This window comes from Jaculus jaculus, chromosome 3 (genome assembly GCF_020740685.1).
Source record: "Jaculus jaculus isolate mJacJac1 chromosome 3, mJacJac1.mat.Y.cur, whole genome shotgun sequence".
Taxonomy (NCBI): domain Eukaryota; kingdom Metazoa; phylum Chordata; class Mammalia; order Rodentia; family Dipodidae; genus Jaculus; species Jaculus jaculus.
In genome coordinates this window covers 142,198,280-142,213,300 of record NC_059104.1, presented here as the reverse complement: position 1 = coordinate 142,213,300, position 15,021 = coordinate 142,198,280, and the positions used below count along the sequence as shown (strand labels likewise).

At 41.2% G+C, this 15,021-nt stretch overlaps 1 protein-coding gene across 4 annotated transcripts in view; it reads left to right on the top strand.

Moving 5' to 3' along the window:
• The window catches only part of Chd2 (chromodomain helicase DNA binding protein 2), a 144,620-nt gene extending 129,599 nt beyond the window's left edge, over nt 1–15,021 (top strand). For all 4 annotated transcript variants that reach the window (XM_004658164.2, XM_045144941.1, XM_045144942.1 and 1 more), the window contains 4 exons: nt 1,046–1,145; nt 3,481–3,694; nt 6,313–6,556; nt 13,891–15,021. In XM_004658164.2, coding sequence (XP_004658221.1) covers nt 1,046–1,145; nt 3,481–3,694; nt 6,313–6,556; nt 13,891–14,224 — 892 coding nt within the window. In that variant the 3' untranslated portion in view covers nt 14,225–15,021. The remainder of the gene's footprint in view (nt 1–1,045; nt 1,146–3,480; nt 3,695–6,312; nt 6,557–13,890) is intronic.

The window sequence follows — 15,021 nt, the reverse complement described above, 5'->3', positions numbered from 1 at the left end:
AGCCAGATTTCTCTGTCCATCAAGAAGTGATAAGCACAAAAGCACACGTAGAAGCTGCATGAAGGAAGTACCTACAGGGAGAGAGGTCTTGTTAAGTTCAGCAGCCTTGAGCTATGAATAGACTTAGTGAGTGGAATGACTCACATGATCAATTTGGGGGCTTCAGCAGAGGCATGAAAGTAGAACAATGAGGACACTGGGGGATGGCAAGGCTTTGGAGGTAATCTGTTAAGAAGATTGTATACACCTCTTTATAAGAGCTTAGGTGTAAGGTTAAATGTCTTTCCACTTGACACAGTGGGTTCACAGGGAACCTGATGAGCCTTGTGTCAATGGAGAAAGTGCTTGTTGGAAAGCTTAAGATAGGGTGAGGTTCTTTTCATGACTCATTGTAAGTCTGTCTTGCTAAACACCCATCTTCATGTCACTCCCCTGCTATTCAGCAGTCATGCTAGGACGAGTATGATGCAATTGGTATAGCTGAGAGTTTTAAAGAGGACATGTTAGGCCTTAATGGTGGTGACTGGGAGGAAAGCAGAAACTGGTTCTTATCAAAATGTAGGTTCCAACCTGGGAGATAGCAGGGAAGAGGGACTGTGTGGCAGAGTCCAGCCAGCAGGAAAGGTGAAGGAATTATAGATGCCACTGTGTAGTAGTGGGAAAGGTGAAGGAGTTGTAGATGCCACTGTGTACATGCAGGTAGTGGGAAAGGTGAAAGAATTCCAGGTTCCACTGGTACACATAGAGGAATTTTAACTATTGACAGAACACTTGTCTCAAGACTCTGCAGTCAAATTTTAATAAAAGCACATAAAGATGTATCATTGATGCAGACTTTTTATTTTTATTTTCTTGAGAGAAGACTGCCAGTAACCCAGGCTAGCCTCAAACTCACCGTGTAGCTAAGGATGACCTTCAACTTCTGACCTTTCTGCTGCCACCTCCAAAGTGCTAAGATTATAGACATGTATTACCACAGTCACTTGAAACACATTACTTGAAAGTTTTTTAATTGAATAATTTAGTAATATTATTTCTTTTGTAGGAATCTGTGGATTTTTGTTTCCAAATTTACAGAATTTGATGCTAGAAAACTACATAAGTTATACAAGATGGCTCATAAGAAAAGATCTCAAGAAGAAGAGGTAAAATACATATTTAATTCTAATTGGTACAGATATTTAAAAATATGTTTCACAGAAAGATTTCTTAATTATCCTTTTTCCCTGGGAATGTAGTCATAAACTCATGGGTGATTGGGCTTAGATGAGTCACAGCCCAAGCAGGGTGACAAAGGCCACCACCACAGGTTACAAAGTGTATCATCTATAGTCCACTCTTAATCTTGTACAGTGTGCCTTTTCATTGTATTAGCTACACAGTTTCTCTCTACCAATGGCCAGACAACCTGATTTATTTTGTGGGTAAAGTGGTTAATGTATTATATTAGAGCCAGATGATGGTTCATAATCCTGACAAGGATTTATTGCCCTGCATTCCTATGTCCTGGATCATTTATTACCTAGCATTTTTTCTTTCAAATGCATGAGTTTTACAGTAGCTTGTAAAGGTGGTTTCTCATAGGTTCTGGGATTATAGATAGAAAATACATTTTCTGTTCTTTTATGAACCATGTTCTTGATGTCCTTGCAGTTTTTTATACATGGCAGGTGGTGGGGAGTTGTCCACAGTTGCTTACTGAAAGGAGCAAATGAGTGGTGTCCTATAGTTCCTATAGTTGCTACTCCTTCTTAGGAATCGGGGAATGGACACAAAATGTCTTGGCTCCTGCTGCCTTCAGGGTTTCTTGTGTAGGAAGGCCCTCTTAGAGACCTGCTCTGGCACATGGATCCTACCCAAATGAGCCACATAGGCGCAGTCTGTGAACATTGTGTACCACCTCCACTGATGTGTCAGTTCCTCCCATCTACTGCTGTGCCCTCAATGCCAGGAGGACCAGGATTGTACTTAGGAGTGTTTGTCATGTGAGCTTATGCTATGCTAGTGTGTTGTTCTGTGAATACCTCAGCTAGTTTATAAGTTAATTTTACACCAAAGAATATGTTGAAGTGGTATACGAATAACTAAACATTATAAAAGGTGCTAAAAAGTTATGGTTAGAAAAGGTCCTTATATAAGAGTAAATGTTAGAATAAGGGTCAGAAATTGGATACTAATGGTAAAGGACTTCGCTGAAAATTAGTAAAAATTGCATAGTGAAAATAGTATTCTACTAGTGGGTGTATACATTGTCACAACCCTTCTGGAAGATAGTTCAGCAAAATTGCCAAAACACTCTAGAACATACAGTTCTTCTGAAGACTTGAAGGGACTAATTCAAGATTTAAACTTGGTTTTAAAAAATATTTTATTTATTTATATATTTGATAGAAAGAGAGAGGGAGAATAGGTGCACTAGGGCCTCTGGCCACTGCAAACAAACACACATGTGCCACTTTGTGCATCGGGCTTAATATGGGTACTGGGAAATTGGACCCAGGTCCTTGGGCAAGCATCTTAACTGCTGAGCCATCTCTCCAGCCCCTAAACTTGCTTTTAATAGGAATGACTTGGCAGTCCAACAGTAAGAGATGGACTAAGTAGATCATATTTCCTTATTGAGGAAACCCTTAAATGGAATGCAGTAGAAGTATTTTACAAGGGAAAATTTTCACACTATATTAAATGATTAAAAGAACGTACCAAATGATATTTGTTTTATACTCTATACACAGAGTGTTCTATATTATTAATAGTCATTCCTTTCATGTTTATATACTTGGTCAATTAGCATTTTTCTTTTCTTTTCTGATATTTTTAATTTGAACATTTACATGTGTGGCAAAGGAGAGATTTTTATTTTTCTAAAATGTAGATGTTTAGCTTGATGACTTTAGTATAGAACTGTTCCCACTGGACAGCTTTAGTTTTTTTGGAAAAATAGTAGTTCTGGTTTTGCATGGTCTAAGAGAGTCCTCTGCAAGGGCAGACTGCTGGCCATCTGTTGGTCTTTATGCATGTTCTCACAGGCACTGTTCAGTGGAGAGTGGTTTTCTTATAGTGGCCTGGTATGTCAGATTCAGCAGATGGATTACTAGGCTGTTAATGCTATGTGCACTCTGTTCATGACATTTTTTTATTTATTATTTATTTGACATAGAAAGAGGGAGAGTAGAAGGGAGAGAGAGAGAGAGAATGATTGGGCACGTCAGGGCCTCCAGACACTTCAAACAGACTCCAGACGCATGTGCCCCCTTGTGCATCTGGCTAACATGGGTCTTAGAGAATTGAACCTGGGTCCTTTGGCTTTGCTGGCAAATGTCTTAATCACTAAGCCATCCCTCCAGCCCTGACAGTTTTGATATTTTATGCAGCTCAGAGAAAGACAGAGGGAAATATTTAGAAGAGATGGTCTTTGTTCTGCTCCCAAGAATTAAGCCTGGGATCCTTGAGCTATTTTGTTTTTCTTTTATTCTATAGGAACAGAAAAAGAAAGATGATATAATTGGTGGTAAGAAACCATTTCGACCAGAGGCCTCAGGCTCAAGCCGGGATTCTCTAATATCACAATCCCATACCTCACACAACCTTCATCCTCAGAAGCCTCATTTGCCTGCCTCCCATGGCCCACAGATGCATGGACACCCAAGAGATAACTACAGCCACCCCAACAAGAGACACTTTAGTAATGCAGGTAGGCCATTATGTGGGATTTTAAAGAAGTACCAAAACCACAGTCATTTTACTTTCCAGAGACTGCAGCTAGACCTTTGTGCTTTATTCTCCAAGACCTGCCTTCTCTTTTCTTGGTACAATAAAACCTAAGATAAAGATTCAGAAGACTGTTATGCCATCTTTAAATTAGGAAGACCATACTGCCATCAACAAAAGGCAGAACATAGTTTTATGAAAAAGTTGACATTCTATGTGACAGGTGAGCAGTTAACGCTGCTCCTGTAGAATGAAGCCTTGGGGGTAGATAATAGAAAGATAGCCAAATAGAAAAGTGAACAATAGATAGCCAAGGTAAAAAAAACAACCGTTGTTATGAGAGAATGTTTAGAATCCATACATCTATTTAAGGATGAATTTTTGCAATATGTAAGGAATTCAACTCAGTAGCAATGGATGCAGGACATAAATAGACATTCCTTAGTAGAAGGTGATCAGAGAAGAATTCTGAGATGTCTTAATTGAAGGTACAGACCAGAGAATGGAGGGAGGAAAGAGGTAAGAAAGGATTTTAGTTGAGGCAGCCCAGAAGCTGCTGAATCTGTATTGAGGGACTGATTTTCACCCAGGGCCTTACTCACCGTAACAAGTATATGCTCAGTGTTCATAATTCATTTTTTCCCAAAATTTAATTGTAAAACACCTTAGGTCCAGTGAACATTTCCCCAGCTGCCATCTGGTCATATTGCTGATTTCATAGCTCAGAATTTGTCCTAGGTCCTGTCTTTATACCTTTGCCTAGCATCTGTGCAACTCTAAATCCTTTACTTTAGAGACCTCTTTGTCTCATAAGTATAATTTAAAAAGGCCAACAAGTATATAGAAAAGCATTCAAAATCACTAATTATTAGGGAAGTACACAATGAGCTGCCACATCACACCTGTTAGAATGGCTATTATCAAAACCACAAAAGATAATAAATATTGGTGAGGATGTGGAGGAAAAGTAACCTTTAGCACTGTTCAAAAAATAAAAATTAGGGCTGGAGAGTTGGCTTAATGGTTAAGGCATTTGCCTATGAAGCCTGAGGACCTAGGTTTGATTTTTTTTTTTATTTTTCCAGATCCCATGTAAGCCAGATGCACAAGGTGGCACATGTGTTTGGAGTTCATTTGCAGTAGCTGGAGGCCCTGGTGTGCCCATTCTCTCTCTCACTTTCTGTCTCAAATAAAAATAAATGTAAAAAAAAATTTAAAACCATTAAATCCAGGCTTGGAGGCACACACCTTTAATCCCAGTATTCAGGAGGTAGAGGTCGGAGGATTGTCATGAGTTCAAAGCTAGCCTAAGACTACATAGTGAATTTCAGGTCAGCCTGGGCTAGATAGAGTGAAACCTGACTTTGAAAAACAAAACAAAAAAATTAGTATGACTATCATAGAAAAATAGTAGAAGCTCATAAAAACAGAACTGTCATATGACCCAGCAAACCCAGTGCTGAATATATTTAAAGGCAACAGAATCCATATGTTGAAGAGATACTTGCACTCAAATGTTTATTAAGATCCAGGAGAATTAACCAAAGTGTCCAATGACAGCGAGTGGACATAAACACAAAAGCCATTAGAAAAAATGAATTCCTACCATTTGTGACACCACAGATGAACCCAGAGAATATTATGATAAGAGACATAAGCCATGTTCAGAAAGATGTACTTCCCAGTTTGTCTATTTACAAATCAGAGAGGAGAACAATGGTTAACCAGGGACTGGGGAGCTGGGAGTAGAGTTGGAGGAAATGTTGGCCAATAGATATCAAATTTCAGTTATATAGGAGGAATGCATTCAAGGGATAAGTTATACAACATAGCCATTATAGTTAATAACAATACAGTTGTTATAGTCAGCTCCATATTGCTGGGACCAACATCCAACCAGACAGAGTTTATGGTGGGAAGGGATTTATTTCAAGCTTACAGATCGAGGGTAGTACTGGCAGTGGCAGAAGAAGCTGGCTTCCTTTCACACAGCCAAGCAAAGAGACATCACCAACAGCCTGCACCACCAATACCCTGCACCAACAGCCTGCACCACAAATAGCCGGAGCTCAAAACTGCTCTCCACACCTTTGAGCTGGAATCAAGATCCACCCCCAAACACACCTTAGGGCTGGACCACAGAGTCTACCTCCAGTGACATCTCCAACTGGCTGCTGGAGACTTACACAGAAAGCTTAACCTTAATTAAAAATACCTGGAAGCAGGGAGGGGGTGGCTGGAGAGATGGCTTAGTGGTTAAGGTGTTTGCCTGCAAAGCAAAGGATCCTGGTTCGACTCTCTAGGACCCACGTAAGCCAGATGCACAAGGGGGCGCATGTATCTGGAGTTTGTTTGCAGTGGCTGGAGGCCCTGGCGTGCCCATTCTCTCTCTCTTTCTGCTTATTTCTCCCTCTCAAATAAATAAATAAACAAAAACATATTATAAAAAATTTAGGAGAGAAAATGCCAGTTGGTGTCAGCCAGGAGCAACAAAGCCAAGAAGGAGGAAATGGAATGTCTCTTTATAACTTTCTGTTTAAACTGTAGTGCAAGTGAAATTCAGCCATTTATTAGAGTCATGAAAACTTTTTCCCCCTGTAGATCGAGGAGACTGGCAGAGGGAAAGAAAGTTCAACTATGGTAGTGGCAACAATCCTCCCTGGGGCAGTGATCGGCACCATCAGTATGAGCAGCACTGGTACAAGGACCACCATTATGGGGACCGGCGACACATGGATGCCCACCGTTCTGGAAGCTATCGACCCAACAACTTGTCCAGGAAGAGACCTTATGATCAGTACAGCAGTGACCGAGACCACCGGGGACACAGAGATTACTATGACAGGTATGTAGAATGTTGTGAAAAACCAGGCACAGAGTCGGGCGTGGTGGCGCATGCCTTTAGTTCCAGCACTTGGGAGGCAGAGGTAGGAGGATCTTTGTGAGTTCAAGGCCACCCTGAGACTGCAGAGTGAATTCCAGGTCAGCCTGAGCTAGAGTGGGACACTACCTTGAAAAACAAAACAGAAAAGGCACAGACTGGCAAGGAGCTATTGATGGGAGGAAAGATGGTGACATTACACAAATGTATTTGTCTGATGTTTATTGACATCTTGTGTGTGTCGGCCATACTCCTAGGTTTGGTCAGATGTTCTTGCCATTAGGGCATTGTCAGGAGTTTGAGATAGATGAGAGGTGATTGGTGCTGTGTGCTGGGTGGTGGTTAAGAGATGGGATTTTTTTTAAATTGCTATTAACAACTTTCATGCACACAGACAATTTATCATATTCATAATCCCCCTATCCCCTTTCCACTGAATCCCTTCTTCTTTTCAGTTAGTCTGTCTTCTGTTTTGATATCATAATTTTCCCCCTTTCCTATTATGCAGGTCTTTTGTAGGTAGCATCAGCCACTGTGAGGTCTTGAGTGCCCTAGCTCCTTTGTGTGGAAAACAGTATTACAGAGCACTCCTCCCCTTCCTTTGGCTCTTAAGTTCTTTCTGCAACGGTCCTTGAGCCTTGTGGAGTATGATAGAGATACCACGCTTAGTGCTGAACATTCCACTATCACTTCTTCTCAGCTCTTAGATGCATTTTGAGTCTCCCCAGTGGTTACTACCATCTGAAAAAAGAAGTTTCTCTAACCAAAAGTGAGGGTAGTATTAATATATGGCCATAGACTATAAGTATTTAGAGGATAGTTTGGTGGGCATAATATATTTATTTAGCCAGACATCTGTAGTAGTTTTCTTCTTAGGTCTTATGACCTCTCAGCCATAGTCTTTTGATGGGCCTCAAATCCAAGCAGAGAGCAGTTGATTTCCCCCATTATAGACATACCACCATTGCACCAGTTGGTATATTTGGCCTGGCTGGTCGGCGGTAAAGTTTTCAGGGTCCACTGCTGGTTAAAACTGTTGGTGATTTTTCTCCCCCAACAGGCTGCATAGCTTTTTCCATAATTGTGTCAGTTAATCAACAGAGAGGAGGTTTCCAGATAGCTCTAATTTGATTTCTCAGTGTCCTGCAGCCCAAGCAAGTGGAGTCTTAAGCAATAGGGTTTTCCCATCTAGTTAAGAAGAGGGATTTTATCTAGTTAAGAATAGGGATTTTTGACTTTCTCCTGGGATTTGGAGTTTTTCTTGGGGGTGAGGAAGAAGAAAGGCTGATGATTGTTAATTTTTCAGGCCGTGAAAAGTCAGCTAGGCAGAAGGAATATGTACTGTTGGCCCAGGCCCAGGCCAGAAGTAAAGGACTGCTCAGAAGATCGGCAGGCTGGATAGTGGGTGTGACAGAGAACCTTGGATGCTGCATTCCAAGCTTGAGAGTCATTTGTGGCTTTGTTTTCCTCTGTGCAAGGAAGTAGCCATAAAATAGGTAGTCAGCAACAACAATTCTGACTGTGGCCCTTAGCCACCTGAGGTAGCATAACTTCTGAGATGGATACCAGCCTGTGCATCTTGTCTACCAGGATCCAGTAACTTAAGAGTCAGAGCCTTTTGAAGTTACAGCCTTGCTACAACCAGGGATTTCAAATTGTGAGTTAGCAGGTTGCAAACAGTCTGAGGGTTTACTAGATTTCTTACATTCCAGGTTTGGTTACATGCTACACCTCATGGCATCTATGGTTTTTCTCTGAGTTGCTGACACAACGTACTTAGACTGTACCTTGAGTTTAAAGTGGGAAGATTTCATTTATCATCTCAATGTCTTGCTGTGGTTTTGGAAGATCTGGAAATAGGCTGCATTAGTTTAGCAACAGTAGCCAAGAATCAGCCAACTCCTTACAATGAACTGCCTATGGGTTTGACCTTGTCCAATCTAGCTCTGTATTCTTTTGCATAGATCTGTACTGTATCTGGTGCATCCTTTTCCTTCTTCCTAAAGGCCTTACATTTTAAAATCTCTGGGTATGGTAGTGATTGTTTCTTGTCTGAAAGTATTTTGTCTTTTTTTTTCAATTTAATTAATTTTTAAAAATATTTTTATTTAGTTATGAGTGATAGAAGCAGACAGAAAGAGAGTGACTATGGGTGTGCTGGTGCCTCCTGCCACTGCCATTTGGTGCATCTGACTTTTACTGGTACTGGGTAATTGAGCCTGGGCCATCACGCCTTGCATCCAAGAACCCCTGAGCCATCTCTCTAGCTCTTGATTTTTTAAAATTTTTTTTATTAATAGTTAACTTTACTGTATGAACATATTACAAATTGGTCATATTTTCATTGGGTTATACTGTTTATTTTTCCTCTCCCCTCTCCCCATTCCACTGAGGGCCCTCCTCAGTGGGTTTATCAGTATTCACTGTGGGGCAATGAATGTACCAGTCAATCTGGTCATGGGAATCAATGCTTCAGGATACTTCTTCTCACCCTGTGGCTCTTAATCTTTCTGCCCCTCTCTTCCACAATGTTCCCTGAGCCTTGGAATGGGTGTTGTAAGTCTTTAGTGCTGAGCTCTCTGCATCCTCTGCTATTTTCTGTTTTGATAAGTTTAGTCTCATTGTCTACCACCATCTTCTGGAGGATTTTCAGGTTAGCAATGAGAGTAGTACTTGTATTTATTTGTCTTTGGTTTTTGAAAAAATATTTTTGCTAGTTGTTAGATTTTATTACTTTAAAAAAGGTGCCTCTAGTATTTGCTTGCTTCTGATGAAAAAACCTGTTATCTTTTTGCTTATTATAAAATGTTACGGTTTAAATCTGTGATTATGCTTTTATTTTTTGTATTGAATCCGGGGCCTCACGTATGCTAGGCAGGCAGGCACAGTACTAGTGAGCTATATCCTCAGCCATTGTATGTTTTTCTTTGTTTCTTCTACACAGGAGTTATTTAGCTTCTTGGATATGTGGGTTTATTGTACCCATAAAATTTGGAATTTTGTTTTTAGTATTCCTCAAATATTCTCTTTGATTCTTCCCCTTTGGAAATTCTAATTAACTTATCCTACTTGAAGTTGTGGTACAGGAGCTTACTGATATTTGCTTCTAAAACCTTTTTCTGTTCTATGTTGAACAATCTCTATTGCATTCAAGTTCATTAATATTTTCTTTTTCATTGTTTCATCTGCATGAGTCCCGTTGCATGTAATTTACATCTCACATATAGTAGCTATGGCTCCAGAGGTTATAAAAATTGGATTTGTGCCTTTTTCTCTTTTTCTTTTCCTTTTTTATGTTCATGTTCTACCTTCCAAAATGTAGACTCTACTTGTTGAAGTGTTTTGGTGTCATTAGGTGCTTCAGTTGCTTAGCTTTTATGCTTTCCAGGCCTTGTGCTTTTATTATATTCCAAGTGCAGTTTACATTGTTGAGTTCTTAATGCTGTACTGAAACTTTCTTCAAAGACACAGTTTCTTAGAAGCAGTTTGATTCTTTCAGGTCTTGCTGTTGAAATTTCAGGCAGATTCAGTTCCCCAGGACCCACATAAGCCAGAAGCACAAGGTGGTGCATGTGTCTGGAGTTCATTTGCAGTGGCAAACGAACATGACATGTTTATTCTTTCTCTCAATCTGCTTCTCTCTCTCTTTCTCTCAAATAAATAAAGTTCTTAAAAAAAAAAAAAAGAATTAACAAAATTGCTTTTAAATTGACTCAGTGTGAATAGAGTACTGAAATTTTATCTTGGGCCCTGATGACTGCTTGTACTACTAAGGAGAATCTGTACAAGTAAACAACAGAAACACAACTACATTCAAAAATAGACAAAGGACTTGGGTTGGAGAGATGGCTTAGCAGTTAAGTGCTTGCCTGTGAAGCCTAAGGACCCCGGTTTGAGGCTCGATTCCCCAGGACCCACATTAGCCAAATGCACAAGGGGGTGCACGCATCTGGAATTTGTTTGCAGTGGCTGGAAGCCCTGGTGTGCCCATTCTCTCTCTCTCTGTATCTGTCTTTCTTTCTGTGCTGTCGCTCTCAAAAAAAATAAGTGAACAAAAATAGTCAAAGGACTTGAGTAAACATCTCTCTAATACAAATAGTCAATAGGTACACAAATGTGGTTGGGGAGAAGGCTGAGAGGCGAACAGTGCTTGCTTGTAAAGCCTACTGGCCTAGATTTGGTTCCCTAGAACCCACATAAAGCCAGACACACAAAGTGGTGAATGTGTCAGGAGTGCATTTGTAGTAGCAAGAAGCCATGGCATGCCCATATACACACATATGCTTTATCTCCCAAATAAATAATTTTACAAAATGTAAATACTTTTCATTTTAATTAATTTATTTGAAAGAGAAGGGGACAGAGAATGAACATGCCAAGGGCCTCTAACCACTGAAAAATGAACTCCAGACATATGAGTCACCATGTGCATCTGGCTTACATGGGTTCTGGGAAATCATTCTTTAACCACTAAGCCCTCTGTCCAGCTCAGCTCATAAAAATTAATTTAAAAAACTACCATGAGGCCTGAGGAGATGGCCTAGCAGTTAAAAACATTTGCTTACAAAGCCTGCTGGCTCAGGTTCCATTCTACAGTACCCACATAAAGCCAGGTGCAAAAACTAGCCCATGTATCCAGAGTTCATTTGCAGAAGTGAGAAGTCCTGGTGCACCCATACTCTCTCTTTCTCTTGCAAATAAATCAGTAAAAAATTTTTTTTTAAACTACCATCAGATTGAGATGGGGAGGTAATATGATGGAGAATGGAATTTCAAAGGGGAAAGTGTCGGCAGGGGGGAGGGAGGGAATTACCATGGGATATTTTTTTATAATCATGGAAAATGTTAATAAAAATTTAAAAATTAAAAAAAACTACCATCAGACTTGTACACTAGGATGGTTATAGTAAATAAGAATAATAATAGGGGCTGTGGGTGTAGCTCAGTTGGTAGAGTGCTTGCCTAGCATTCATGAAGCCCTGGAGTTTAGTTCCCAGCATTATATAAATGGGGCATGGTGATGCATGCCTATAATCCCAGCATTTGGGAGGCAGGAGCAGGAGGATTAGAAGTTCCAGTCATGCTTCCTGTGTCCTGAGTTCAAGGAAAGCTTGGGCTACATAAGATCCTATCACAAAAAAACAAACAGGGCTAGGGAGATAGCTTAGTGGTTAAGGCATTTGCCTGTGAAGCCTAAGGACCCATATTTGACTCTCCAGATCCCATGTAAGCAAAACACACAAAGCTTAGGCAAACACAAGGTCATACATGCCAACTATGTGGCACAAGTGTCTGGAGTTCAATTATAGTGGCTGAGGCCCTAGTGCACCAATTCTCTCCCTCCCCTGTTTTTTTTTTCTCTCATTAAAATAAAAAAAAGAAAGTAACAAAAGCAAATAGTAAGTGTTAAACAAGATGTAGAAAAATTATATCCTTTATACATTGCTGATAGAAATGTAAAGTGGTTCAGACACTGTGGAAACAGTTTAATGGCTCATACAATGTTAAAGAATTATAGTATCAAGCTGGAGTGATGGCTTAGTGGTTAAGGTCGTTGGTTGCCTGCGAAGCCATGATTGACTCTCCAGGTCCCGTGTAAGCCAGATGCACTAGGTGACATTCGATTGCGGTGGCTAGAGGCTCTGGTGCACCAGTTCTCTCTCTCTCTTTCATTAAAAAAAGAAAGAAAGAAAGGCCAGTCTGTTGATCTTGCATCAAAAAAAAGTTGTTGTTTTCTTTTAGTTACAGTATCACTTAAGAATTTCACTCCTAGGTATATACCCCCCCCCAAAAAAAAAGATATTTGACAGAGCCAGGTGTGGTGGCGCATGCCTTTAATCCCAGCACTTGGGAGGCAGGGATAGGAGGATTGCTGTGAGTTTGAGGCCACCCCGAGACTACATAGTGAATTCCAGGTCAGCCTGAGCTAGAGTGAGACCCTACCTCGAAAAACCAAAAAAAAAAAATTGCCAAATATATGTACACCAACAGTTATTGCAACACTGTTCAATTGTAGCTAGGATGGAAATAACCCAAGTGTGGATAAACAAATAGGGTATTAATCTGTCCAAAGGAATATTAGTCATAAAATGGAATGAAGTGATAATATATGCTACAGTATACATAAACCTAGAGAAACTTGAGAAAATTAGTTTTGAAAATATGAAGATGACGAAATGGTTTACTATAAAATGGCTCAATTGTGTAATAGGAATTTTTTGTTATACCTAGATTCAGAATGAGTATGGGTATACTGGGGCCTCCAGCCACTGCAAACAAACTCCAAACACATACACCCTCTTGTGCATCTGGCTTATGTAGGTACTGGGGAATTGAACCTGTGTCTTTAAGCTTCACAGGAAAACACCTTAACCACTAAGCCATCTCTCCAGCCTGAAAATTTATTAATTCTTACTGTAGAATATACAGGTTGCTTTTGGGTTTTACTACTATTAATACTTATGTATGTGCTGTGCATGGATGTGTGTATGCTTGTTTACGTGTGTGCACATATGTGTGGGTGACTGTGCAGTTGTGTATGTGGAGGCCAGAGACTAGCATTGGGTATCTTCCTCTATTTACTGAGGTAGAGTCTTAAATTTAAGTCCAGTTCTCAAGGATTTGGTTAACCTACCTAGCCAGCTTGCCCCAGGAGTGCCCCATCTCTTCCTTCCAGAGGCTGCAAGAGACTGTTGCCACACCTACTCAGCATTTATTTGGGTTCTGGGGATCCTAACTGGTCCTCATGCTGTGTGGCTAGCACCCTGTCCACTGAGCTATCTTCCTAGCTCGCAAAATAATTTCTACATGTTGTTTCTCTTAAGTTTGGTGAAGGAATATGAAAATGTATGTCTTTTTTTTTTTCCTAATGAGAGAATGTTTTACATCATCAGTGATTGTTCAGGTGTGAACCTGTCACTGTGGGTTTGATGAGTCTTATGTCATTTCATAGGATGCCTTTCACCAATAAGTATGAAATAACTAAGCATGCAGTGTGGTGTTACACACCTTTAATCCCATCTCAGGAGGCTGAGGTAGGAAGATCTCCGTAAATTCCAGTCTACCCCAGACTACAGGGAGTTCTAGGTCAACCTGGGCCAGTGTGAAACCTTGCCTCAAAACAAATCAGCATACAAAAGTGTGAAACAACTGTTACAACTTGTTTGTTTTGGCTTCTTGGTAATGTAAACATTTATTCCTGAGTACACTGACTGTGCATGGGTAAGGAAATCCTGAGGAGATGAAGTGGTAGTAATCTGGTTCTGGCCTATCAGCTCACCCTTGCATCTCTCTTTCAGGCACCATCATGAGTCCAAGCGGAGGAGATCAGATGACTTTAGGCCTCAAAATTACCACCAGCAGGATTTCCGACGAATGTCTGATCACCGACCTCCTATGGGGTACCATGGCCAGGGACCTTCAGACCATTACCGTTCTTTCCACACAGACAAATTGGGAGATTATAAACAGCCCCTGCCCCCATTGCACACTGCAGTCTCAGATCCTCGTTCACCCCCTTCCCAGAAGTCTCCTCATGATTCCAAGTCACCCTTGGATCACAGGTCTCCTTTGGAGAGATCATTAGAACAGAAAAATAACCCAGATTATAACTGGAATGTTCGGAAAACATAAAGGACAGCCCAGAAGGGGACAAGAGCGGGCACCATCAAGCACTTGGACATTGTTGGTCTGGTCCTGCAGTGGCTGACAGTCTAGGCCAGTGAGTGGAGTTTGTAGACATGTGGCTGCCATCCACTTGGCAGCCGAACGAGCACTTGAAGGAGTGAAAGGCCTTCGTCTGCCACATTGGGTTGGTGTTCACTCCTGCACTTTGGCACCCCCTCCCAGCCCAGCCTGTTCTGGTCTCCCATCTCCATGGGTGTGAGGAAGAAGTGACTCTGGTGTAGTATACCAGCTTCATGGGCTGCTTCTCCTGTGAAGAGATTGGGGATCTTAACTGTCACGAATGTTTGAGTGTGAGTGGTCAGGGCAAGGAACTGGTGCGTGAAGGCTGCTGGGACCTGTGGGACAGTTGTATGATCGGGTTCTTTATGACATGATGGATGCTGCTTGGGGAAGTGGGGGTGAGAGGGTGGGGTGTCACGTTGCAGGACTTGAGGGCCAGCAGGTTCCTCCCTCACACACTTGGGGTAACTGATAGGCCTGGTCTTATTATGTGAAACCTACAGGGTGGGAGTGGGGTGGGCTTCAGAGAGGGGAACAAGTTCCACCATGGCCTCCTCCCTGCCAACACTAATTTCTCCTACACTGTCTTTGTACATTTCAAAGGTTTGCTTTCCTGGGTGAGTTCTCTTCCTTCTGTGCCAGGGAAAGGCAGGCCCCTCTGGCCAACTTTTAGAGTACTGTGACTTGGGCAACACTGATGTCAGCATGGTCCTGCTTGATCCGGGGAGTAGGCTGAGTGGGTC